At 38.5% G+C, this 27,204-nt stretch overlaps 2 protein-coding genes across 11 annotated transcripts; one reads left to right on the forward strand and one right to left on the reverse strand.

Moving 5' to 3' along the window:
* Nucleotides 1–448: 448 nt before the first annotated feature.
* On the forward strand, nt 449–8,293 carry acta2 (actin alpha 2, smooth muscle). 2 transcript variants are annotated; one of them, XM_015346688.2, is made up of 9 exons: nt 449–557; nt 2,647–2,819; nt 3,533–3,661; nt 4,197–4,307; nt 4,746–4,830; nt 4,923–5,084; nt 5,905–6,096; nt 6,740–6,921; nt 7,794–8,293. In XM_015346688.2, exons 2-9 carry the CDS (start codon nt 2,691–2,693, stop codon nt 7,935–7,937), a joined length of 1,134 nt encoding a protein of 377 aa, XP_015202174.1. In that variant the 5' UTR covers nt 449–557; nt 2,647–2,690; the 3' UTR covers nt 7,938–8,293. The 2 variants fall into 2 exon arrangements, with proteins under 2 accessions (XP_015202174.1, XP_006630430.1); XM_006630367.3 differs by having other exon boundaries at nt 503–557; nt 2,666–2,819.
* A 2,991-nt stretch (nt 8,294–11,284) lies between these two features.
* Nucleotides 11,285–26,700, reverse strand: stambpl1 (STAM binding protein-like 1). Of its 9 annotated transcripts, none has more exons than XM_015346683.2 (13): nt 26,682–26,700; nt 25,371–25,444; nt 21,537–21,623; nt 20,323–20,429; nt 19,489–19,706; nt 18,816–18,891; nt 17,783–17,875; nt 16,505–16,820; nt 16,057–16,181; nt 14,035–14,172; nt 12,996–13,108; nt 11,992–12,091; nt 11,285–11,830 (listed from the first exon to the last, which is right to left on the reverse strand). In XM_015346683.2, exons 4-13 carry the CDS (start codon nt 20,401–20,403, stop codon nt 11,774–11,776), a joined length of 1,317 nt encoding a protein of 438 aa, XP_015202169.1. In that variant the 5' UTR covers nt 20,404–20,429; nt 21,537–21,623; nt 25,371–25,444; nt 26,682–26,700; the 3' UTR covers nt 11,285–11,773. The 9 variants fall into 9 exon arrangements, with proteins under 9 accessions (XP_015202169.1, XP_015202170.1, XP_069045033.1 ...); XM_015346684.2 differs by lacking the exon at nt 26,682–26,700 and adding an exon at nt 25,752–26,015; XM_069188932.1 differs by lacking the exon at nt 26,682–26,700 and adding an exon at nt 25,580–26,015.
* Between the last annotated feature and the right edge of the window lie 504 nt (nt 26,701–27,204).

Raw genomic sequence — 27,204 nt, forward strand, 5'->3', positions numbered from 1 at the left:
TCATCTCCCATTTTAACAGGGTTAAATAGCTGATCATTAACGGTGCAGTGTTTCCAGCATCAGACTGCGAATGAGTGAAATTATTCACCCTGTTGCATGAATGTATTGTTGGAACTACTCCAATCTGGCAGTAACACATGTTGTAAGCTTGCTTTACCTTGAAATACAAAACCTTTTCTGATACAATGTTGGATCTCTGCCCATCTCTCCTTGGACGGATGCTCTATGTCAGGGAGGATGGAAGCATATTTTACCAGTCCTCAGCAGTCCTGAGGATCTGATGTGTTTATATTCCAGGATGACGAAGTCTCCTCCTCACTCAGTACAAGAACCATGGAATGAGCAGAAGACATTGGCTGACCACCCAGACTGGAGTTTCTCTAATGCAATCCCTATAAGGTTGCGTTAGAGTGAGGGACAGAGCTGCCTTCTGCCCCAGCTCCTTGTTTGGGAAGTGGGAGGGAAAAGTGTGGGATCAGGAACTACATAAACTCTCCCCTGGCAGATGGATCTTACACCATCCCCGAGCAGCAAACCCCCGGCCAAGCGCTGTCAGGGTAAGTGTCATTCAAGCTAATCCAGCTGCCTGCTTCATGGAAGTAGAAATCAGGATGCTGCGCTCTATTCATTACACTGTGACAGGAGTTGGCTTGTGTGGTTTATAAAACAGCTTGCCGAATCATCACTGCAAGTCTGAGAAACTCAGCTGTCAGTCTTCAAAATCATGTAGTGTGGCATACTATCTGCTGAAATGCACAAGCTTGTGCAGGGCAGGTTTTCAGATCTATCATGCAAATTGATTGTAATTGCATTATACATTTAGAAACTATTTTGCTTGTATTTCAGTGGCTTTTTCAAATGGCTTATGTAAAACATGTGCTGCATGTTTCATATGTTAAGAGATAAGTGATTTAGCAGCTTGTATATTACTGAGGTGATGCTCTGTATTGGAAAATGTGTCTTGAGAAAGAAAATGGTATTTTTAATGCATGTAATACTGAGGTGTGGTGATAGCAGATTTTTATTGATCAAAGTACTGCAGCTTTTATTTTCTTTTTTTGTATGACCCACTTGCATCTCGGTTTACTCATAACAAATTGAAATTTGTTAGAAAAAAAGGGATTTCCTAAAAGCAGAGCTGAAAATCTTAAAAGAATATAAGATGTAATCTGAAATGGTACTTGCGTTTACTATGCAGATAGAAAAGCAATGTGGGCTCTGTGTGATTTTTCCATTTGCAGAACATCATGTGGCTGTTGCTCATATTAATTGAGTCCTTAATGTCAATGCCATAATCTCGTAAAAGAGTTAGTATTTGTACTGATGTGAGTTTACAAAGGTTATCTTCAAATGTAGGAAACCAAACTGAAGGGCTGCATATTTAAATGCTAATTGATTCTTGGCAGTAACCTCAAAGTCTTGCTCCTTCAAGGAAGTGTGCTCTGGCTGGGATCTTCTGGCATATAAAGCATGATTCCTTTGAGTTTTATTACTAAATATGGTTGTGTGGGATTCCTGTGGAGGCTACGTCGCAAGATACTCTCCCCATCTTCGTCTTTTTATGGCTTTCTAAGGCAGGCAAGGCCAATGGAAAGGGAGTGATCTAAACTAACACCAGGCATTTTTCTTGATCTTTTCCTAATTTGGAAGTTTTTCCCATGTTAGGAATTTCATTCATCGAGGAGTGAGTGAACTGCACAAACTCACCGCAGCTATCCAGTGGATTATTATATTCTAAATAAGTTATAATAATAATAATAATTGTTGTTGTTGTTATTATTATTATACAACCGTCATTTGTGTTTGGTGATTTTAATAACCTTTATTTTCTATAGTGCCTTTTCCCAATAAAAGATTTGTAAACTACCAAAGCCAATGAAGCATTTGTCTAGAGTAAAAAACGATTTTGTACCACCAAAGTAATCCACGCCTAAGGTTGACTTCAGTCTGAATTGTATTACTATGAGCTTTGAATATTAAGGCACTATCCAACCTGACGCATAGATATTTTTAACTCCAACCTGCTCCATCTTTGATTTATTTAAAGCAAAAAGTTCTAAACTGTTACTAAGGGAGCAATTTCACTATTTTTACTGAACATCATTATTTTAATTTTATCAGCAGAAGACATTGATTCCACAAACCCAAGTGATCACAATTTGTGAAACTAGTCAAAGAAAAAATAGGTCAAAACTTGGGTCGAGCTGAATCTTTACATCCCTACCTGAGTAGAAAAGAATCACAGTACCATACTTGATTTATTACAGCTCATTAAAGGAGAACAGCAATTCTTACATCACATTTGCAAAATATGTACTGTGCTTTTAACTAAAAAATGCAGCTCTTTTGACTGGGACAATCAGAATTAATCATTTGTTAAAAAATAGTTGAAGATGATTTATTACAACAGTGAGCCAATGACAGATGCTCATTCAAGAAGGAAGAGTGTGTGCTTATATACGACAGACAATTCTGGAAGCTCATTCTCTAATATGGTCTGGAGTACTTCCATCACAACATATTTTGAATACTCCAGAATAAAAAAAAAACTGTAGCATTTAGAATAAAACAGGAAACCACAGGGGTACTGCTTGACCACTGAACTGAAGGAGAGAGCTGTTCTGTAACTGTGCATTGTGGTTACAGCGATTGTTTCCCGTTTGAGTTGAAGAAAGCGAAGTGAGGTGACGATGTGTGACGAAGAGGAGACCACAGCTCTGGTGTGTGACAATGGGTCAGGTCTCTGTAAGGCAGGCTTCGCCGGGGACGACGCCCCCAGAGCCGTGTTCCCCTCCATTGTGGGCCGTCCCAGACACCAGGTGGGCAGAACGCGGAGAAGGCAGAGGCCAGCTGATGAGAACCCTGCTCTCACTGGCTGGTCCATACAGGGAAGGTGTGACTGCTGATCACAGCAGTTCTAGGACTAGGGTCTCCAGATCTAGAACCCAGTCAGTCTTACAAGTCACGTGTTCATGAAGATAAGTTATTGTTCATGAAGACAAGTTATTTGGTAAAAGTCACTAAATGATCTTTTCAATAAGACTAACTAAACTCTGGTACTTGAAACCTGAATGGTACACAGATTTTAGTCCTGCAAGATGCCTAAATTACATACTGTAACATAACAAATTATTCCCTTAAATTTGGTCCCAGCCCCAACCTAGTGATTTTTAAAACCTATTGGACTGGGGCTCTGCAGGACCAGGGTTAGGGAATCCTGTTTTAGAATATCATCTGATGTGCTTTACTTTTTTATTAATAAAAAGTACCAGAAACACTTTGTAGTAAGTTTCACAATACCCTTGGTTAAGTTTCTGTTTAGTGTGTTTGATCTTCTCTCTTTAACTTGGCAAAATTCTGGTGTTCATAATGCTACTGTGTAAATAAACACACTATTTGTTTTACATCCTCAGTCCTTTTAAAACTATTCTTGAAAATGGTCTGTCACCTTATTTTCCAAGGATATCACCCCAAGCACTGAAACCCTAGTAATTTTGTGATTTATGTGATCTTTTCATTGCTCCGCTCTTAGGGTGTGATGGTAGGAATGGGACAGAAGGACAGTTATGTAGGTGATGAAGCTCAGAGCAAGAGAGGTATACTGACCCTGAAATATCCCATCGAACACGGGATCATCACTAACTGGGACGACATGGAAAAAGTAAGGATTTCATCATCAACATTTTTTACTTACAGATATAGACATTTGTCTTTGCTATCATTACAGAAATTGTTTTACTGTACCTTATGTTGCCACCAGACCTGTCATTGTGAATATCATGAGCAGACTGCATTCCCTAGGGCTGTACACAGCATGAATGAGTACTCATTAAGAGGTCTCTGGTCTCCTGCAGCCTTAAGAACTACACTTCACTTGTTTAAAAAACAACATGGAAAAACAGACTTCCTAACACTTTTCCAATGAGAAAGCTGTTGAGTTATGATAGAGGCGATTCCTTTAATTTGTAACAAACATAATTTAACAAACATTGTATAATGCAAGAGCTTCAGACAGCAACACAAAAATGGCCTTTAAGAAAAAAAAAGGACAAATTCAGGAATCACAACCACAGAAAGATTGATGGAATCTACCTTTGGTGATCTTAAAAAAAGCATGACAGTCCAACCACTCTGATACATTTTCTTTCTAGTATTCCTGTTTTGTCTACAACTAAGATTTTTCTGCTTGATTTTAGATCTGGCACCACTCATTCTACAATGAACTCCGCGTTGCCCCAGAAGAGCACCCCACCCTGCTGACTGAGGCGCCCCTGAACCCCAAGGCCAACCGAGAGAAGATGACCCAGGTGGTCACCGAGCAAACATGGCCAGGTCCCTTTAGCGGTCACAGCTAAGGCCTGCCCACCTGCCTCTCCACAGATGGGACACTCTTTGGATTTTCCCAAATTTCTCTTTGACAGTATATTTCAACAACACTTTATTATATTTCCTTATTGTTTTGGACTATAAAGCTAAATTAAATGGCATGATATTATAATTAATAAGATATTACCATTTATATCTTAAGGCCTTCTTTAGTAAAACTATATAAAGCTATGACATAAGTTATAAATTGAAATTTTAAGCTATATTCCAAAAGTACATAGCGGAACATAAGAAAGAGACACCATTTGGCCCTTCTAGCTAATTTGATTGTACTGTAAGTAGATAATTGATTGAATGATCTCTTCCACAGTCTGACGTTTTCACATCTCTTCCATAAAAAACCTGTCCTCAATTTCCAGATCATGTTTGAGACCTTCAATGTCCCAGCCATGTATGTTGCCATCCAGGCTGTGCTGTCCCTTTATGCTTCAGGCCGTACCACAGGTGAGAGGACCTGTTTTTTCCAAACGCATTTCTTGCATCACATGTCATCAAACCTACAGCTTGATGTCTAACTGAGGGAGTCTCCTCAACAGGTATTGTCCTTGACTCTGGTGATGGTGTCACCCACAATGTACCCATTTATGAAGGCTACGCTCTGCCCCACGCCATCATGCGCCTGGACCTGGCTGGCCGTGATCTCACTGACTACCTCATGAAGATCCTGACCGAGCGCGGCTACTCTTTTGTGACTACTGGTACGTAACTGGGGCAGAGAAAAAGAAAAACTCATTTCTTTGAACTTTGAACTTTGAACTTTGAACTTTATTGCCATATGTAACCGGTACTGGTACAATGGAATTCTTACTTACAGAAAGTCTCTCGTTTGTAAAACAAGTGTAAAAAACAAAACAAAGTGCAAACAGTGCATCAAGACAATGTACAAACAAACAATAGACAATGTGCAAGTAAACATGCAGACAGTTTGGATGTAAACAATACAGACGTGTAAACAATGACTGGAGATGTGCAATAGATAAGAAATCATAAAGAGGTAGATGGTGATGGTGTAGGTGTGGTCCGAGGGGGATGGCTAAATGTGTTCGCCAGTCTCACTGCTTGTGGATAGAAGCTATTGAAGAATCTAGTGGTAAGTGACCGTATGCTCTTATATCTCTTGCCTGAGGGCAGTGGGGTGAAGAGCTCATGCCCTGGGTGGTGACTGTCCTCTGTGATGGCCAGAATTCTACCACGGCAGCGGTCCTCATAGAGCTGTTTAATCTCGGTGAGACCGCAGCCGATGATCTTCTGGGCCATATTGACCATTCTCTGTAGTGCCTTTCTTTCTCGCGAAGAGGTGTTGCCATACCACACGGCTTGCCTCCTAACATTTCAGGTTAGGAGGCAAGCCAGATCCAGTGGAGTTCATGGGAGCTATAGGCCAATGCTGATTTCTGTTCAACAGTTTTATTTATCGAGTCGTAACTCCCAGTCTATAAGAAACCGTAGGTGCAGCGGGGAAGAGGAGAGAGTTGATTTCCTGAAAGAGAGCGGCACTGTTGCGTTCTCCCCCTGCAGCTGAGCGAGAAATCGTGCGCGACATCAAGGAGAAGCTGTGCTACGTGGCGCTGGACTTCGAGAACGAGATGGCCACCGCCGCTTCCTCCTCCTCCCTGGAGAAGAGCTACGAGCTCCCTGATGGCCAGGTCATCACCATTGGCAACGAGAGGTTCCGCTGCCCCGAGACCCTCTTCCAGCCTTCATTCATCGGTATGTCCATCTGGGCCACTTCACCGTTCCGGAGCAGATTAAAGCATGCTGTCGGCATGCAGGCCACTGCCCACACATACCTAGACTCGTGTCTCTATTCTACACTTCACCCTTCTATTTACAGGACTATTCAGAACCGCACCTTGGCCGAGGCAAAATAGGCGACTGCCTAGGGCCCCGAGGCCACCAGGGGGCCGCCTCAATATGGAATACAACATATTTAATCAGCACCCTCAAATGCGAGCCAAGAAATTCACCCCAGTGGCTCTATCTGTTGTTTGTATGCTAATCGAAGTGGTTTGTTAGGTATAAATGATAATACAGTATTGTTAGTTGTGAATTAAGTGCAGTAGTTTATTTCACTGTCAGGGTAATAAATCGCTCTCATCTTCTCCGTAAGATGACAATATCAGTGTGGTTTCAGCAGCTGCTACACCGAATGCTACATGGTGAAAAAGCTCGGGGTGGGGGCTGATAATCGTAGTGTATGCGCAAATTGTGATCTGGAGTGGTTCATTTCCAAGATCTTCCCTAGGGAAAGCTAGGACCAGTTCTGGGTTCATTACATGTATCCTTTTCATTATATATTCATTGTGTTAACTGAACGTGTCACTGAGGCGTGTTTCTCTATTGTAAACACTAGGTATGGAATCTGCCGGTATTCATGAAACTACCTACAACAGCATCATGAAGTGTGACATTGACATCCGCAAGGATCTGTACGCCAACAATGTGCTGTCTGGAGGCACCACCATGTACCCTGGTATTGCTGACAGGATGCAGAAGGAAATCACAGCACTGGCGCCCAGTACAATGAAAATCAAGGTGTGTGTGGAAAACATACTTTGGATATCTGGGATAGAGGGCAAACCGTATTAAACACAGCACCGGCAGATAATTCAGGGGGAATTACACCACTGTAGAAACTCAATTCAGCCAATGTAACTGACAATCCAAGCCAGTGTGCATAATAACCTACTGCAAGATAAAAGAAGACTATTGAAGAAGTTTGTCTGTTGATCATTTTTTACACAATGGCAAAACTTTATATGTTACCCAATGGTTAAAAAATATATAATCACATTCTTATTTCCAGCACTTACCATAAGTGTTTCTGACTGAAAGCAGAACAGTGTTCTGGTCCTGGGAAACCAGACAAGCACAGTGAGGAGCAAAAATGGTGTTCAAAACAGGATGTATAATAACTTTGATTATTGTTTTATTTGGCACAGGGTGATATAGGATGTGGAATACAAATGGACTTTATATACTGTATAAAGTACTGTATCAGATCCTCAAGTAAAGGATTTAAAGAGTTACAGAGATCACAGTTAAAAACAAATGAGAGCAGAAAAGGTCAGGGATGGTTTTATGTAATTAAATAACAACACGTACTAGTTTGTACAGTGTGCAGTAGAGATTTTCTTCTTCTGAAAGACTGAACAATTCCTATTTTTACGTGATATGGTATATTAAAACAAGAAAAACAAACGATGAGCTCTCAACAATCACAGAAAACTGAGCACGGAATGACTTCGTGCATCATCAAGTGCGTAATTGTAGGATTGTACAAGTTTGCCAACAGTATCCCAGAGATGTTTTTTTTTACTGAATCTCTCAAATGATTTTTTTTTTACAGTCATAATGGTCGTGTAGAAATCTCATCCTTACCCAAACCTTCTCGTGTTTTTTAACAGATCATTGCCCCGCCTGAGCGCAAGTACTCAGTCTGGATTGGTGGCTCAATTCTGGCTTCCCTCTCCACCTTCCAGCAAATGTGGATCAGCAAGCAGGAGTACGACGAGGCTGGTCCTTCCATTGTCCACCGCAAATGTTTCTAAACTTCTTGTGCTTTTTTTTTACAGTCTCTATATTCTACCTGTGAACTGTGAATGTACTTTCTTCCCCTTTCATTCCAGCAACTTGTCTTTGCACTGCTACTACTGAGTGAATGTTTAAAAGATTTTTTTGGTCTTTTGAATGAATAAAGCTTGAATGTGCTGGCAATATTAAAACAGTTCGAGCGTTTTTGTAACGCGGACGAAATGCCTAATAAAGAATTTAAGAACCTCACGCTTCTACTCCAGCAGAAACAAAAAACAAACAGCTGATGATCTGTCTCCCTCTTGTGTACAAACACTGTATTGCAAACTAGCGCCTACCTACTGTGACAAATAAAAATGGCTCATGTGCTTCATCTTGTGTCCAACCTTTCCAAAATATTACTGCGTTTAACAAATATTGTCATTCTCATTACCACTGTACATTATACTACAACTACAGTGCGGAAATATGGTACAACTATATTTAAAAAAAAACATTTAGCTTTTTTGTCAAAAATGGTGTTTTCCATAAAGCAAAAAATACACTGTTGTGTAATAAGTGACTACGAAATTAGTAAATTAAGCATTCCTCCACTTTTAATCCAGAATAATAAAAATACAAACATGGATCTAGAATACTTTTGCAGAAATACATTTCCATTGTTCACTCGATTTCAGTTAAGTACCAGACTGGTGTCCTCTCGTTTTGCAAACGGACTTGTTTTTTAGTGCTCTTTTTTTGGAAAAGTATTTACAGTGTGGTGTTTAAACTGGGGCTCACGAGAATAAAGAAATTTGCACAAACAGTGGATTTTTCTCTTTAACAGCAGAGAACAGAAGGTCCTTTATTAAAGATTTTTCACATGATTATTTATCCAAGTTCACTAGAAAAGAAGCACTCCTGCAGTGTTCTCACACTCGATTTCCTGGCCGCCGTTGCTGTGCAAAATATGCAATATAAGGCCTAATGAAAAATGAATGCCAGGGTCTGTGTGTATACAAATTCTTGACAGTTGCTCTGGTACTTTGAAAAGTTCATACCAATAACAGCTTTTATCACTACTCTTGTTTTTCGTGCTTTTACTACGAAATGAAATACACTACTTTTCTGATTTGTTTTTTTGTGCTTGGATTTTTAGCTCCGGTATTCAAAACTGGCTCCTTGCTCATACCAGTCCTCAACTGTGCATGTTACTGGGCACTTTAGTTGTAACCAACACGGGGGATAACATGGGTAAATTAAGTCACCAACTGGTTGAAATAAGTAACTAGGAACTCACCTGGAGAAATAAAAAAAGAAAAACAAAACATACTGTAGTACACCTCAGGCATCATGGTGGACAACTACTATCACATACTGCCCTGAAGTTCAATACTCCTTATTCCTTCTTGAAGACGGTGGCATTTAATAGAAACTGTTTATATTTCTCCTGCTAGTCTATGACTTTGTTCCACCCCCACTGCGTCCCTCCCTGTGAGCATTTTCTAAAAAAAAAACATCTTCATAATACGTCGGTCTATTTACAAGAAACTTAAAACCCATGCGCAAAAACCTCGCCCTGCAAATGACCTGAAATACTTTCTTGTGCCTTAGACTTGCCCAAGGCGTTACAGCTTCATTGCAAAATGTATTGCTGAATTCCAAACTCTCAGTCTGAATGAATATTGAATGAATGAGTAATGCATACATAGCGTAGTAAATCAGGTGGGAAGCCGCGTCAGCATGCGTCGGCTGCAGAGGAACTAGTAATAGGTTTATTCCAGGCTGAAAAGAGAAGAAAGAAAATTCTCTTCTTGGCATCTTCACGCCCGAAGAAGGCTCCACAGCCGAAGCGTTGTGTTTTTCTTTCTTCTCTTTTCAGCCTGGAACAAACCTCTTACTTGTTCCAGTGTAGTAAATATTTACTGTACTGTATAAGAACTAGAGCCATTATGGTTTGGTAGAATGTGTTCCAGAATACTTAATTTATTTTATTCTGTTTAACCACAGATTCTCCTTAGCACACAGAGTTGGGTACTGTATGTGGCAAACTGCTATGTAATAAAAGAGTATGAAGTCCCATTTTACTACACACATAAAAACGCAATGAGACAAAGTGTAAGTTCTTTTTTATTATTAAAACGGCAGTAGAAGAGGATACTGTGGTTGGTATGTATGGATACTTGTGTACTTTGTTAATACCATCTCTGTCTTTAACGTTTGCTATCACACCAATCCACAGCTATGCAATTAGAAACTGTGCCACTGGACAAGATTCACTGTCACTGTACTTGCAGCTTTAGTCCAACAACACATTTTACAATAAAAAGGAATAAAACGGAGAAGCAAGAGCACTTGTGTTAATTGTAAAGAGCTCTGAGCAGCAAAGACAGCACATTTTTCGTAATGACAGTAGATCCCAACATCACATTTCTGCAATGCCTCAAAAATTACAGAGGAGGTTAAAAATCAAAGCACTGGGAAGAAAGTTGTAACAAGAGTGTCAAGGAGGAAAGAACCACATTTCTCACAATGTGAAATGATGTTTGTGATACCTGAGTCTTGTGCTGTCATCATCATAGAACTCTGCCCTGACACAATGTCAACAGCAACAACTCCCTCCTAATATAAGGCTTTGCGTGTTCATTGTTTTGCTTGTTACATTCTATACAATTTGGTTTTGAAATAAAAAAGGCAATTTAATACACTATTTGACACCTTGTTTTCCAGTATCTCACTATCAGGAAAATGCCCATGCTTTTTATCATCCTCAAGCATTGCTTTCTTAGGCTAGTCTTTCATGCTTTCTTATTACAGTGCATTTAAAACACAAGAATGTAACCTGCTTTTTGGTCAGTTAAAGATTTACTTACACCTTTAAGAAAAAATATATAATTGAAGAAAATATTAAAAGCATCTAGTTCCCAAAATACACAAAACAAATCTTAAAATAAATTTAATATGTTAATAAGCATTTAATATTCTTGATAGTTAGCTCCTAAAGACCACATCTAGATTATTTTAGGGAACAAATAAAATTTCCTAAATGGAATTAAAGACAGAACTCTACTTCTGAATTGAAATTCTACTTTGCTATAAGAATGTAGTTGGCTAAAACAGATTCTAATATCTTGTACATGCAGGAAGTATAGTTATCTTTGTAACTGAACAAGAAAGCACTGTATATGCTGTCTGCAAAATAGTATGTCCCTTAATCCTGTTCTGAGTCTACGATCTTTGTATTTTACCCTTTGCTCGTAAAATATTTTTTCAAGCATTACAACCTAGTATTGTATCACCATACCAGCAAAACTATAATAGGTCTAATTTTCCCTAAGTACAAACTTACCCCCATGGTAAGTTAATTAGACAGGAAATTAGTTTGCATGTAGGGCAAACTGAGCCCACTGGCAATTAATTAATCTTAAAGAATGCAAAAGTAGCCCAGGTACACAACACACATTCTATGTCCATTGCCTTTTCATTTTGTTTATAACATGTACCTCAGGGAAATTCAAGTTGAAGATTTTAGAGTTTAAATTTTAGGAAATGAGGCATATGGCTTTAGAAGTCTAATAGTCTCAGACAGTTATCATTTCAAACCTGGCTCTGCAGCGATGTGAATTCAGAGTGCAAGCCACTGAAACAATAGCAAAATAAAATAAACTCACCAGCATTTGTCATAGCTTCACAATGAATGTTCACACCAGTCTGCAAAACGATATCAATTCACAGTACCTTTAAAAAAAATAAATAAATACAAAAGCCTTCATGTAAACAAAGATATAAATATAAAACTTTAAACTCCAGCTTTCTGAATTGCCAGAATGGTTGCCACATAGAGAATGGCTCCTGGTGAGGTTCGTCCTCATTGTCACCTCAGGTCCAGCACAGTTGTTTTCATGTCTTTCACAACAACATGGTTACAGACCTGGAAATAATGACAGGAAGTGTCAGTCCTCACAGAAACAGATGACCAGTACTTCCTGATAGCTGATTAACCCCTGTAGATGCCATATAAAATCACAACTAAATTCAGAATATTTTGCATTCCATTACACCTTCACTGAAGAAGTTATGTTGGACACTTACATTAAACAATGGGGGATCCTTGGAGTGTGGGTGGAATCCTTTCATTTTACATCCTGCTACCTCCCCCATTCCTGTGCTTGTCAGTCTGAACACCCCAGTGCTAAATGCAACAAAAAACAAGACACACATTCACAAAAAGGTTGAAAGTGAAAATAAAAATTCCTTTTAAATGCATTTCTACCTGGTGATTATGCACTTCTATGTGGTTGGCATATATCATAAAATTTCCAGACGCTTGCTTTCATAGACTTGAAATAGCTGCTACAGAATTCAGGCTCACACAGTTCAGCAGCACATTACACCCACTGAGCCAGTTCCTGGCATTGTGCTAATGCTTTATAAATGTAGCGCAACATTATTTTACATCATAACGCTCCTCTGATTTTTGCAAAATGGTATATTAACAAGAATACAGTAATGACCGTGGAGTAATATCAAATATTAAAAGTTTTAATTTGTATGAACTCATTTATGCATTTTATGATTGTGTGAAATATTTGTGACTTCCTGCATGTGTCCACCAGGAGCATAGATTTGAGGGGAAAAAAAGAACAAAGGAGCAGCAGCTCTCTTCTAGGCACAAATGAAGTCTGTCCTGTGCTGAGAAAACACAATCAAGTGCCAAATGATTACACCATGAAAAGGTGGCAGTGTCACTGTGTTGACAATGCTGCACATATGGCCATAACTTAAATGTTGTCTTAAAGTATTTACAAAACATAGACCTGGCATTTTAGAATTATGGGAAGCTTTATCTGTAACTACATTTTATACTTAAGTTAATAACTGCAGTAAAAAAGTTTTTTTTTTGTTAATATTACAGATTTTAATGCATAGTTTAAAAACTTCTATATTAATGCTGTAGAAAAATAATATGTTTCCATTTCTGTGATATACTGTATTGTTCTGGTTCATCGTCAGAAATTATAGTAAAACCCCCCTACCAAAACGGAAAACGGAAAAGAAACCCATATCCAATACATGGATTTAACATTACGACTTACTCGTTGTGCTTTGGAGAGCACACTATTGCAATCGCTTCAGGTAGCATTAGCTGATACGAGCAGTGGGTATGAAGATCCACACTGGACAGGAAAGCCGTCTGAGTTGGGTGTGTCTATGACCAGAAAAGAGGTTTTGAAAAAGGCAAGCAACATGCAGAGGCATCGTTTTATCATTTTTGAAAGATTTCCATCTTGGGCCACTGTAGTAAAAATTGCTACAGTACATCCCCTTTATAGAATTGGAAACCCCTGATCAACTGCTTCAGACACCTAACCTCTTTGTACATTCAATTTATAGCGTGAAACACAGATTTCAATATGAAAGACACAGCTCTTCAGCAGGGGCCACATACAGAGAGGCAGAAATCCATAAAAAGCATTTCAGTGATTGGCCACTACACTCAGCCTCTCAGGGACATGTTCAAGAACAGTGATTAACAGCAGACATCAGCGCTTACAATCCTTCCATAAAGCCTGATGCTCAGAAGACTCAAGTGCAAATGAAATAAATTCTGCTTCACTGGGGCTCAAATATAAAATCGCATTCAAAATACAGTTAGGTATGCAATGCACTGAAATGTTCTTTTCTCACTATACAGCCTGGCTAGCCTGTGGAGGTAAATCGTTTTTCTGCTTGCACAGTATATGATCATATTTATCTTCACATCCATAAAAAACATTGTAGGATAAGAGTCATTTATTGTTATTCAGTAGACATTATCCATCATCTGGTATTAGTTTGTTCAAAGAAAAATGTAAAACTCAGCTATGAATGATTTTTGCATGTTAGACTACATGGTCATAGTCTAATGTGTCAAACCTCACAGAAGGGCGCAGTAAAATGCAGCATTTTTGGTTATTACGAGGAACTAGGAGCCATAAATCACAGTGATTTAAATTGAGCAATTTTTCTTCATGAAGGTTTTCCCTATCACTAGTTTAGCTCTTCAAACCTGTGCTTCCAATCTTTCAGATGATGTAGCAGAAACACAGCAGAGATGACCATGCTGTCTATGGGCACAACTGGAAGAGGACTCACATGAATCCAGCCCAGTGTGAGCAGGTCAAGCTGGTCCTGGAAGCTGAAGAGCTCCTCAACGTTCTCCATGTCACAGTAGTCTGGGCCCGCAGACTGCTTGGGAACTATCACATGAGTTATCATAAACTCATTATGAGTCTGCCAGACCAAAACAACATTTGAGAGGTTACAGGTGCAGAAGTTGAGAATAACATGCTAGTAGCGTCTAGAGGGCTAGAGTTTATACAGTAAACAATTCTGCTTTCTGTGGCCGTGTATTCCAGCACTGGGGGAGGTGGATGTAGTATAAATATGATACAAATGTGATTTGTTATTGAACACATTTTTCATTACATTTTTAATTGGGAAAAAAAGGTTGTTGTTTTGGCTGCCAAATCAATAATTATTTTGATAAGAGTGATTAATCTTTATCTTTATTAACTGTTGTATTTTGTTTCTTTTTTCTTTTTTCAACCTGCTTTACAGAGAAAATTAACACAGAAATTAACAAGAAACATTTGGGGACTGCAGAAGTGTAAAACTACAATGTAAATGTAAGCATTCTTAGCATTTCAAACCAGCTTATAGCTATGATACATGCTGATTGACCCATTGGCGAACATTAACCATTTCAACCATTAAATACTGTGACCTCTTTGGTATGTCCATCTAGTTGTCCTGGTGGCCTTTGACCTTTAACTTCCCCTGTCACAGTCTAAGAATATGGACTTTTGTCAAGACAATCAGACTACACTTGGTGGGTATTTGATCAGCCACACCGACTGCCATACAGACCTCTGGCAATGCTGTGTATATATGTAAAAAGCAGTGGGCTGCATACTTACAGTATGCCACAAACCCAAAAGAGTGCTACACATATTTTCGCCTATGACTATGATGAAAATATGTAGCATAATTCTGAATTATTCACATTAACTGCAGACTGTCATTACAACAGCATTCATACAAAATTAACTTTTTCAACCAGATTTTCAAAAGGGGCAATATAAGAATATGCATATGATGTATCCTAATATTATAGTGAATAATCTAATACAATGTAGAATATAATATATCAACATATTATCAAAATACATTCTAAAAAATCAACGTCCATTTGGCTCTGTGGCTAAGGATCTGCGCCTGTGGCTGGAAGGTTGCCAGTTCAAATCTTGCGACCGGCAAAGGAATCTTACTCCGTTGGGCCCCTGAGTAAGGCCCTTCACCCCAGCTGCTTCAGGGGTGCTGTACAATGGCTGACCCTGCGCTCTGACACCAAGCTTTTCTCCCTGCCTGTGTGTCTCATGGAGAGCAAGTTGGGGTATGCAAAAAGACAATTTCCTAATGCAAGAAATTGTATATGGCTAATACAGTGATCTTATCTTTCCTGAATATCGAAAGGTAAAGGTCATCTAACAGTTGAAATGACTACCACTCTGACTCCATTTCAGCTCTTAAACAGGTCCTTTAGGCCTGAAAAGACATTTTCCTTATGCAAGAAATTGTATGTGAATAAAGTGATCTTATAAATAAGAACACTAGGGTTGAGTCTCTTGCTTCTTTCAACACATGGCTGAATGAGATCCTTAGATCCTTTTGTTACAAACTACCAAGTGGGCTGGATAAGCCAAATCACAAATTTATAATCTTCTTATGTTCATATTTTTTGTGATTTTTAAGTTTCCATTAAGTAACTCAAACATTTCTTACCTCATTTAAAAATATTTGATTATTTTAAAATCTATAAAGGTGAAGACAGTTCTTTTTCTTTCTAAATGCATATTTTTAGCAATAAATAAATTCAGTTTGAAGCCAAAAACAAGCACATTAAAAATGAAGAATTAAAATGTATTAAATAAAAATTGTGTAAGACCATTCTAATTGCAATCTAAGTTACAATTAGAATTCAAAATAATTAACTAAATAATTAACTACGTTTCTAGAAATAACTTCTAGATCCAGTTCTTATTTTGTCCTTTTTGAAAAGCAGGCTGTTTCCGTCTGCTTGACCTTCACGGAAAGGGGAATTTTATGTGACCTTACTAGTTTTCCACAAAGAATCCCACAGGTTTCAATCCCTCTGGCTGTATTACTGTCAGCAAGAAGCAGAAACTTGTAAGATAGGTCTCTAGGAACGACAACACTCCTTAGCCCTTCCACCTTCTGATCTGTAATATAAGAGCACAATATGAGATGCATCCTCTTACACAGTTAGAATTCAAAAGACAAACAGTTCTTTGATGACAGCCTGTATCTAAATACACACCAAATTGTGATTTTTACAATTAATTAAAGCTGTGGTGCAACATTATAACAAGAGACCATACTTATATCACAGTTATTTTCATCCTATATTTAAATGCAGATGCTGCAATTACATTTAGAAATGAATCACAGATAATAGTGGATGCAAATGCAAAGTCTGTATGTACCTTTCCTCTTACCTTTCCTGACTCTCTCTCTGAGTCAGGGTATCTAAGCAGGAACTCACCTTGTATGGCACCCAGCGTGGCACTAGATTTGAAGGCCCTGTTGACAGGGGGAGACTGGCTGTTTTTGTGGCTGTGGTCCAGCCGGGAGCTGTTTTTGGGGGGACGAGCCAGGCAGGACCCGTCGGTTTGCTCAGGCACTTTTTGGACAGCTTCGTCTTTCTTGTTGGCCTGCTCCTGCCTGCGCAGTTGGTCCTCGAAGTAGCGGAACTGCTCTGATTCGATCTGCATCTTGCGCAGCTGGGCCACTCGCTGCTTCTCCTCCTCTAGCAAAGACAGCTTCTGCATCTGCAGGCTGGAGTGCTCCACAGCTTTGCTCTGTAGGGCAAGCAAAACTGAGACTTTAGCTTCATCTTTCATTTACTCATCTTTTTATCCTGGTGATCCAGCTCCCCCATATCCTTTTCCTTTTCTTAAAGATGCTGGCCTACTGTCATGTAGGTGACTATCTCCCTGAGGCCATAACAAGAAAAAACACATCAATCCATAATATTAAGTCGTCTTATCCCGATTCTCTTTACTGAACAATACTGCTGATATACCACAAAAGTTATGGTTTGCAAATAAGAATGACAGTGATTAATATGGTGGAAGATTCCCAGTTTTTTATTATTTTTTACAATTTGAAGTCACCAATGATTTAATTCACTGAATACCGTATCTTGATTAAGTTGGTTTATTGCTTCACCCATCATACCAGGGTACACAGGAGGACTATGCATGCTTTCCTCTGAAAGACAGTTTATCAGAACCATCTACCATTTTTTTACAATGGAAGTCTCACAGTGCCTACATGAGAGTGAGCACCGATTGAAGAGGTGATACGTCTCTCACTAACAAACTTAATTTTAATTTTCAATTAACATCGTGTTTTCGGGTCGGTAATGTTCTATTTTAATTGCCCTGCACAAGAAAATATAAACCTTTATCAATTTTAAAGTAGGTTCAGATACTAAAATGGGTCAAGATCTTTAATTTCAAAACTAATTTGCCTAATCAGAGAAAGAAATGAGGGCAGTAAAATGTACTTCATATTTTTAATAATACTGGAACTCCTTTGAACTTCAAAATCTAACTCAGATAAATACAGAGGTCAAGATTCATTCCTAAAATGACACAAAGGGGATTTTCTGTGTCAAACAATTCCATTAAAAATTAATTTATAATGATGATTTCTATATTAAGTAAATTATATTGTTTCAGCTTGATTACTGACAATGGGAATACTGCTGCAAACAGCTACAAAACACATTACTTTCACAACAACATGAAATACTTACTTGATTCTTCACATGCTGCATGTATTCTTTATTATACTTCTCTTGAAGGAGCTTTTTCAATTTTTCTGTTCTTGGAAAAGCTTCTTGTAATTTCTGAAAATATAAAAGATGCAATCCAAGTGTGGTTAATCTGTCAGCTCCATTCTTACTACAACAATGTCATCATGTCATTAGGCTGTACAGGCAGTACAGAGGTTTATCAGCTTATTTGTGCTGTACTGTAACAAAAAATGAGCATTGACCAAAAATGAAGATTGCTTTAAAAACTATGAACAGTTATTAGCGTAATTTACTGATTGAAAAAACACTTCAACTTTGGTGTTTCTGTGATTGCCTTGATAAGTCTTTTGAATGGAAAAAAAAAAAATTAAAAATAATCTGAATTTCTTAATTGTCAAACCCTCAAAATAGACTGAGAAACCTTTCAAAGGGTTTTAAAAGAGAACTAGCCTAAACTGCCTCAGTATGAGCAACTTCAATGAAACACACGAACACTTGTTTGTTCTGTTCATGATCAAAAATCTAAAAAGCCATTACGATTTTTTTTAAACCTAAAGAAATCCCAAGAAAAGTGCCAGTGTAAACCATCCTTTGCCAACAAAGTGGAAGCATGAGTCATCTCGCACAGGGCATGCACACATTTCCAATGAGCCTGGAGCTCTTCTGTAGTTTGAGGGGGAAATGTATGCAATATCTCACTTTTCTTGAGCTGGGTTAATACGCAAGCATGAACATTGATTTGCATATCTTTTACTGAACATTAAGTGTGCAGACCTGTTGTTTTTAACACTATACAAATATCTCCTTTCTTATTTCAGTTAAGTATTAATAATAATAATATTGCACTTTGAAATCACAACTTGCAATCCAGTATATACAAAGTTTACACTATGTACAGGAAAAACAATAATGCAAGTACGATAAGGTAATGCAACAACAATAAGGCTAGGACAAGCTGGAAGAGTACTGCAAATGCTTCTGGATAATAACCTATACCAAGGAATTGTGGTGGCATGTCCATGTGTTGGCTTACCTTCATAATGACCTGTTTCTCAGGAACAGTACACTGCTGGTAGTCTCGATGGCTGGGAAGTTTCTCTACAAATAGACTGAATAATGAAACGTTTTATGTAACTAAAATGTACATGAGAGCCACTCTCTATTTAGCATCTTAATACCAGTATTTAATTCCTTACCTAACATCTGTGTTGATTTGAATTATTTGTTAAAATAAAATTTTCACTGAGCAAACTGTAATGTGATCTTATGGAAATATATGTCTTAGGCTCCAATTGACTCGAAATCATAAGCGGCCTAAGACTAAAAGTATGCAAACCCTGGTCAGGGCTGCTTGCCTCTGGAAATCCTCATCCTAATCCTAAATCTCCATCATGTATTGGGCACCTTGGCCTGTGGCTACACTTTTTGATCTAATCCACGCATTCATTTGCAAACAGTTTAGAAAACGAAGACTTTCTGTGGGCTTGGGTTAAAAACAGCTTTCATTTGATGACCTCTGCAATCACCAATTCCAACACCAGTTGAATCTCAGGAGCAGCAGCAGTGGGAGCTGGTGCTTGTTTCACACCCAGAAAAGAAACCAACAGCGGTTGCTGACGAGGACAAATCACTGTTGAAAATGAAAAATAAGACAGAGAGTACTGCCTGCCGAGGCAAAAAGGCCGGCAGACACGGCAGCTGCTTACGTGATGAATTTGTTGTAGAGGACAAAGGCGTTCTCCAGGTTGCCCTCCTCATGGTACACAGCTGCCATGCGCTCCATCTCCACCCCAGAGCGGAAGTAGCGCCTGGGGGTGATGTCTTCATTGATCTCAATGTTGCAGCCCATCTTGCTCAGAGCTCGAACTCGCTCCACGGCGGGCAGGCTGACATCAGTGTGGTCTGGCTCTGCTGCCAGCTTCTTCTGCAAGGCAATCGCAGCCAGTGACAACATCTGGCTATCAGATGACATCCCTGGAACATGATCCTACCCAGCCTTTACAGTGGGGGCTGGTCACTGAGAGACAAAGGAACACTGAACTTGTCACTGTCTGCACAACCCATAGTAATGTATGAAGAAAATGTGACAAATCATGAATCACCTGTCGATGGGCTCATGTGGGAAACTTGGAGTGAAAACAAGTGTTAAGTGCTATAGGAAGTAAACAGATTAAGGCTTACATATAACAAAAGTCAGCTGTATACATAAATGCACTAAAAAGGATTTGTTGGCCTTGAAAAATCTTTTTAAAATTAGGAATCTTTGCTTTACTAGTAGGAACCAAGACATCAAATATTCCTGCAGTTTGGACACTTGACTGATGGTAGGAACATCACACACTCTTTAATATGCGGTCAAGAAAAAAAAGCCATCTCAAGAGCTGTACAAATGTAACTGCTACCAAGCACCCTCCACAGCATGGATAAAACCTACGTTGCAGACCTGCTTTGCAGCGAGTGTTAATTATTCTGACTCACAAGCAGACACTTTGTTAATTTTACGTTGTTCTATGCCAAAAATGCTAACGAGGAATGCACACCAGTGTGCTGAAGCTAAACGTCTGGTCCATGTTGCCAGTGGGCTGCAGATTGGGAGGATCTGTTCTTCCTAATGCATCCATCTGTCATTTCCAGAGGCCTTGCAATGCTGAAGAGAATGAAGACAAATCAATTTCAACTAATGACACTACACGGTCAGTCGTAGTAAAAGGAGTTGCAATCGCTGTTTACTAAAGAGTTTTACCTAATAGGAACAGCTAGTTTAAGACTTACTGTGCATGTCAAAAAAGAAAACTGCAACCGTTAAAGGACTTAAAAATAGACTATAAAAATAATTCATGTTATTATCTAATAAATTAAAAAATAAAACTTATGATACACAAGTTTTAAATACACTGTACATAAATGAGAAAAGATCTTGCTTCAGCATTTAATTTGTAAATACAGAGCCAAACAGAAATTCTACTGTAGTTGCTATGGTAGCCTGTAACTATGCAGTAAAATCTGATGACTAATGTGTTTCTTTTATTTATTTGTTTAGATGGAAGCTCTACTGATGCATCAGTTGTCTTTATAGTACATCAATGAGTCGGAAGAGACAGGTTCAAATGGTTCTGACACTTGTGCTGACACTTTAAAAGCAAAATTTCATTGCAGTTCCTTAATATTACGTGTGAATGACTTCACAGTACATATTCAACACAAATTGCACTATCACTGGCAGGAGTCAGGTAATATTACCATAGCAACAAAGAACAAACAAAAATGTAGGTACAATACCAAGAAAAGTAAGATAAGATACAGTATAAGACAAACTCTCCACCCTTTGTGCCACATTACAGCAGTATATTTAGCAGCATTTGTTAAGACTGTGACCAGCTCTGGAGCGTTGGACCAGCTCTGGAACCACACTGGGTTCATTTCTCAATACAGAGTGTATCAAACAGAGTATAAGACACAGGTATGTTTACCCAGGCTTGTTAGAAAGGCATTGGAGAAATGCACAGCACATCATCATAGGCCACAGTCTATTTATTAAAAAAGGAACTCATACAGTATGTGTGCCATGAAAATCTAGCTCATTAAATATAGTATGAGTTTTATCTGTTAGACTCTACATTTGTGTTGTTTTTAGCTCTATAATTAAAGATTTCAGAATTACAACCTTAGGGTGCTATGTCACTTAAAAACAAAACTATATCCAAAATGTGTGCTAAAACATTGGAAAAAAATCTTTAAAAAAATGTTTCTTTACCTCTAAAGGATCACGGAGCTGTTCGTGTATCCAGTGCTAAATTTAGAAAAAGCGTCTGAAAGAATGGGGTAAGGTTTCCTTCCTCATCTGAAACACAGCACAAGTCTTTTTTAGCGAAACTGGAGGATGGGGTGGAAAGGCCACCCTTCACAATGCAATTCAATCACCACGCCCATGGCACGCTAGCAGGGGAGAGACGGGGCAATTCTGACACCATCTGTTACTCTGAACTGTCTGTCACTGCAGGAAAGTAACAAGCCCGGCATGCGAGACTAAAACAAAGACACCCTGCTTCCTTTTATGCTAAACATAAGAAGGAGTTACAAGCTAAGGAGAAAAAGATTGGAATTGCAAAAATTTAATTTATAAATGACAATCTTTAAAATGCCATGAGAGTGGTTGTCTTTAGCCAGTTTTTAGTAGCATGCCCGACTTATCCAATCAAAGCAATCATCACAGCCTTCCTTGGTTTGTCATTTCACTGGGCACAAAAAGCAGTTTGGGTTTGCCAGCTGAAGCCTTCTGCCAGAAGCCACACACTTCTCCGGTACAGCTACTTCCTCTCTGTTTCCAAACTTCAGGGCAGAACTACTGGGCAGGAGCAAAGCTATGCTGCACACATGGCCACAAAGAAAGGCTTGTGTGCTAGTACAATGATAAGAGCTGAAATCTGTGTTTTTTGTTTTAGGGAATTTACTATGGATGTTGCTGTTTAGAGGTTTCTTGTGTGGCAAAACCAAGAGATTGTCTGGCAAGATTATTCACCAGAATTCAGTCACCAAACAAATCAGGACCATCAATATGATAACAAACAAATACACATGCATTACATGTACTTGAGGCACTGAATACACTCCATATAAAACCTATGGAATAAAACAGTAAACAAAACATGACACCCTAGGTCAAGAGCAGACTCAAGTTGTTACTGACTGCATTTCACACTATTACTCAACTTAAATCAAGCTTGGACTCACCTGTAAATCACAAACTTTAAACGCTAAACTTGAAGGCAGGTCTCCTTTCTATAGAATGAAAAGGCCTTTGGAGATCAAAAAACGTTTTACAAAGTCCAGGTTTTGGGTAGTAAATTGTGATTGACAACTGGTCGAAGTTTCGATTCGAGCTAGGATTATGTGCAAGTGGCAAGCCCGAATTATTCAAATGATTTTTTTCTCAGTGTTTCAGTTGAGAGGCTTGCCACCTAGAACTCCAAACTCGAAGAGTGACGCAGCTTTTTCTTCACACCTCGTCTCCTCTTCTACAGGAGCCGGTTTTGAAAAGCAAGCTATCAGGTTCGCTACCGTTTTGTCACAGCACCCTTATTCATGTTAGCTCTCGATCCGAGAGCTGTGTGGGACAGCTGTTCCGGATATTTGACATTGCAATTTGTTACTCACTGTTGCTTTCAAAAGGAGCATTACCGTTTCTTTCAAGCCAGTTCTGCTCAAGGCCCATTGTGTTAAGAAAAATCGCCATGGCCTTTATGGTTAGGGATGTACACATTAATGCTTGCAAATATGTTTTGTACTACACAAATATCTGGTGAATAGCCTGAATGAAGAGGATTTTAGTCACAAATTTAAAGCATAGTTTACAGGAAACCAAAATCACGTGAATATCAGGCAGCACCGCATATAATTATGGCAATGTTTTATTGATGATGTTCCGTCTGTCTCTTTGATTTACACCACTGTCCTGCATGTACCATCCTGAGGCTACCATTAGTCCACTGTAACTCTGCAAATTGCCTTCTAATAAAGCCAATATTTGCTCTGAGTTCTATTTAAATGTATGTTTTTTTTTTCCGCACTGAAGCAATAAATGCTAAGGAATGTGTGAGAAAAAGACAGTGTTACTGTAAAAATACAGAGAAAAAGTCAATGTATGTATAAAAAGCCCAAGCCACTTTTCCTTCAACAAAGAAAATAAGAAAGTTAACAAGGATGGACTTTCAGCCCATCTAAAGTAGCTATTTTCAGTAGTAGCTAATTGATCCAAGAATCTAATCCAGTCATTTCTTGATGGAAGTCAGAGTACTAGCTTTACATTGTGCCTGGGTAACCTGTTACAAACTCCTACAGTCCTTTATTCTCTGTTATTGTCCCACATTTAGCTATTTTTAAATGCAGACACCTTTTATTGTGGCTTGGATTAATACTTAAACGATGTTTCTACTGCTAAGTCTTCAAATTTTCCTCTTGTGCTAAGTGTGAGAAGTCCTTTATTACCTCCTGTTTTCAGTTCAACTTCTGCAACTCTCCTTCCTCTTTAGACACCTCTATAACACACTGTGTCCAGGTTTCAGATACAAAATGGCCCAGTGTTCTAGGTATGATTAAATTCCTGTCACCAAGATGTTTGGACAGGATGTTCGATAGTTTCTCCTTGTGCTGCACTATCACTCCTCTTTTATAAGGTCAACTTAATCATTAATGCAAATATGACTGCAGACACCTCCATTAGACTTGGCTCAGGGGACAATTATACTTTCAGACTTAACCAGTAGATAGCTGAGACTCTGATGTGGAAAACACATGAGTCAAAAGAATTGCCATAATAGTAACACTAGACATTTTGCCTTAGGGGTCAATCCATACCAATCATTAAGAAAGACGAAAGACGAAAAGAAAGAGCGAATAAAGTCCTGGGATAAGACATGAATTAATACTCCATTTCAGAAAAGGCTCCATCGGCTAATTAAAGACATGCCATTAAATCCTTCAAGGAACATTTGTGTCAAGCTGTTCTGCATTTGTCCGCAAAGCACATCTTATTAAAGTAAGATTCTATTAGACCCTTGTTATCCTAATTTATATAATATAGAATGATCGTCTCATGCAGAACAAGCTGAATATCTATAAACATTTAATTTAGCAGTCCACTAAAAACAGGATATTACTGTAAATTTATTACAGCTACCATTAAAGCATGTGCCTAAATAATTATGTTCAGTTAGATTATTTACTCATTTAAAAAACACATTCGCCTACACTGTAAAGTCACTGATGACTAGGAAAAACGACACGTAAGAACCAATTGCAATTAAAATATAACTAGTTAATGTATGTACAAAAATTCGATCAATAAATTTAACATGTGAAGAACGTGTCGAAACTCGTAATTGTCCGAAACACAGTGAAATGCGGAAAACATTTGCACATCTCTACACATACACAGATATACATACACAGATGTGGTTAAGCATGATTCTCGGGCAGGAAAACATTTGAATTTTGGTGCGTAAAAGTTTCACTTCCCCCTGCCTGACACAGAACAGCACAGCTGCCGCGGACTCATTTAGAATACGCTGCGGTCATGAATAGCACTTGGACAGGGGCACATCAGTCGCCTGTACCTCAGATATAAGGATATTTCGACTGAATTTACATTTCTGTTAGTTAATGCACTTCCCGGCAATATTTCAGAATGTGCGCAGCTCATGATAAACAGAAAAGGACCTAAATTGAAGTATGTTCATTGAAAACGTTTCGTAGAGCATCGTGTCTGTGTGTGCAATGATGAGAACTTAACGTAAATTAATAGAACCACCATAAAACATATACTAAAATACAGGCGTTAATACATTTCAGTGGTCTCAGGGTTATGATTGGTAGATTGTCCTAAATCTTTCCACAGAAAATGGGAACAAAGTACTATTCTTCAAGTCTCTTCGTATTATTTGTATATAAACATGACTCCCGCAAAAGGTTATACATGTTTTTAATCAGAAAAACAACCGCACTAATACAACTTTGATATGGAATCAAAAGCTACACTATGATTTTTAATATATATATATGTTTCGTCATAAAAATACATTAAAACGCTTACCAGTTATTTACCTGCGTCTGTTCGTCCACTCTCCCGCATCCCCTATCGTCACATGTAGCGCATGCTAGAATTCACTGTAAAAAGAGCGACTCGCGTCAATAAAAGCCAATAGCAGCTGCTGTATGGATTTCCGAAGCTCTTGTTTTTGGCTTTTGTGTGTTAAAAAGCATTGTTCCACATGAAAACAGAACCAGGCACTGAAACTTTACCGGTGCTAAAATGGCTGAAAGAGCTCTCCCAAGCTAAGTATCCTATAAGGAAGGGGACATTGTTACACAAGCCTCCTAATGTAATCCCCTTCGCAGTGTTTTCGATAGAAAGATGTCTTTTTTTAGTGGGAGAGAGAACACGGAAAAATAAGTAAAAAAGGGGGCTGGTTACTCAAACACAGCGTAGCAGGACATGCCAGTTGCAATCCGAAGCGCTTCATTCCTTGAATTTTTCAAATCAATAACCTGACAGTATTACGAGCACTGTCACGCTGCTGAGTACACCCAGTCTTAAATCTGTGTCCTGAGCACACATGATGCAATGCTGCAACTACAACACCGTCTACTGACAGCACAAAAAGAAAAAAGGAGAAACACAGCGGTACTATTTATGCATTGGAGGCTTATTTAGTAGAACATGAATATTCAAAATTAAAAACTAGAAACCATCAGAGCTGCCTTTAAGAGGAAGTATTTCAATTATTTATGCTAAGAGCGCAGGCGCTGAAGATGTCTGGTCTCACGTACACGAGTTGAAATACTGTTTGCTCCCATGCAAATCAGAGTACATGCAACAGTTGCTAAACAGTTTATGCTTTCTATTCATCATAATATACAAAACTGATAAAATACTGCTGTATTACAGCAGTCTCCACAGATAAAGCAGATATGCTAAATTCTCTACAGTACCAACAGATTTTTGGGACTGATCATTTTATGTTTTATGTTAACGTTTAACGTTTTATGATCTTTAAAAATATGTGTACACGTAGATTAAAAATGTGTCCTTAATTCAACCTCACTTTATATGTAGAGTTTTTTTCTCCATTATAAAAACCGATTTAAACCTTATTGTCCAGTCAGAGCATCTGGTCAGGATTGTTCTAATCCCAAGTATTAGGACTCTGTAAGACAACAACTAATGACTGAACTGTTGTTGTTATGATCAGAAAGAAATTGCATTTTACAGCAGCATAAGTGATGGATCACGAAAGGACAGAATTAGGTCTTCTAGTTGGGTAAACCATAGTCTTACAGATATTTTTTTATACTATACTTATTTGCCGTAGTCTTTTCCACAGTGGTAATACTGAGTACTTACTACATGGACGCTTATGTTACTTCTTTGGTACTGATTTCGTGTTTTATAAATTAACCCGCCTCAGTACACAGAATGCGGAACAATTCGAGTGTTAGAGGTTTTCACTAGAGGGCGCTCGATTCGTGTGCTTTGTCCTTGTTTCCTAGCAACCTTATTGCCTGAATATAGGCTACAACAAGTGGCATTCAAGTCACATATTAATTCTTTCACGTAAAAAAAAATAATTATTTCACGTCTCATCACCAACACGGAATATCTGTGAAAAAATCTTTCGATTTCATGACATCAAAAATATGGCCCGTTCATTAGTTTATTTTTTTTTAAATACGTATTATGACGAAAAACAAAGAGTTTATTGTCTATCCAGGCGAAGCAATAAACTTATATCGTTTCTATTAAGCCGTATCAGAAAGTGGTATTAAATTAAAACAGACAGACATTACGTTAGAATAGCAATTTATTGATATCCCTTTATAATTTTTACACCGGCACCAGGGTGAATATCCTCGACTAAAATCAAATC

The sequence above is a fragment of the Lepisosteus oculatus genome, chromosome 4 (genome assembly GCF_040954835.1).
Source record: "Lepisosteus oculatus isolate fLepOcu1 chromosome 4, fLepOcu1.hap2, whole genome shotgun sequence".
Classification (NCBI taxonomy): domain Eukaryota; kingdom Metazoa; phylum Chordata; class Actinopteri; order Semionotiformes; family Lepisosteidae; genus Lepisosteus; species Lepisosteus oculatus.

Bases quoted from the DNA above. Each gene is read 5' to 3' on its own strand.
- acta2 (XM_015346688.2), top strand. From the start codon at position 2,691: ATGTGTGACGAAGAGGAGACCACAGCTCTGGTGTGTGACAATGGGTCA. The intron at 4,308-4,745 runs GTGGTCACCGAG...CTCAATTTCCAG, and splicing joins ACCGAGAGAAGATGACCCAG to ATCATGTTTGAGACCTTCAA. The intron at 4,831-4,922 runs GTGAGAGGACCT...TCTCCTCAACAG, and splicing joins TGCTTCAGGCCGTACCACAG to GTATTGTCCTTGACTCTGGT.
- stambpl1 (XM_015346683.2), bottom strand. From the start codon at position 20,403: ATGGATGCATTAGGAAGAACAGATCCTCCCAATCTGCAGCCCACTGGC. The intron at 16,821-17,782 runs GTAAGTATTTCA...CTTGCCCTACAG, and splicing joins TGCAGCATGTGAAGAATCAA to AGCAAAGCTGTGGAGCACTC. The intron at 12,092-12,995 runs GTAAGTCGTAAT...TGTTGCATTTAG, and splicing joins TGCTCTCCAAAGCACAACGA to CACTGGGGTGTTCAGACTGA.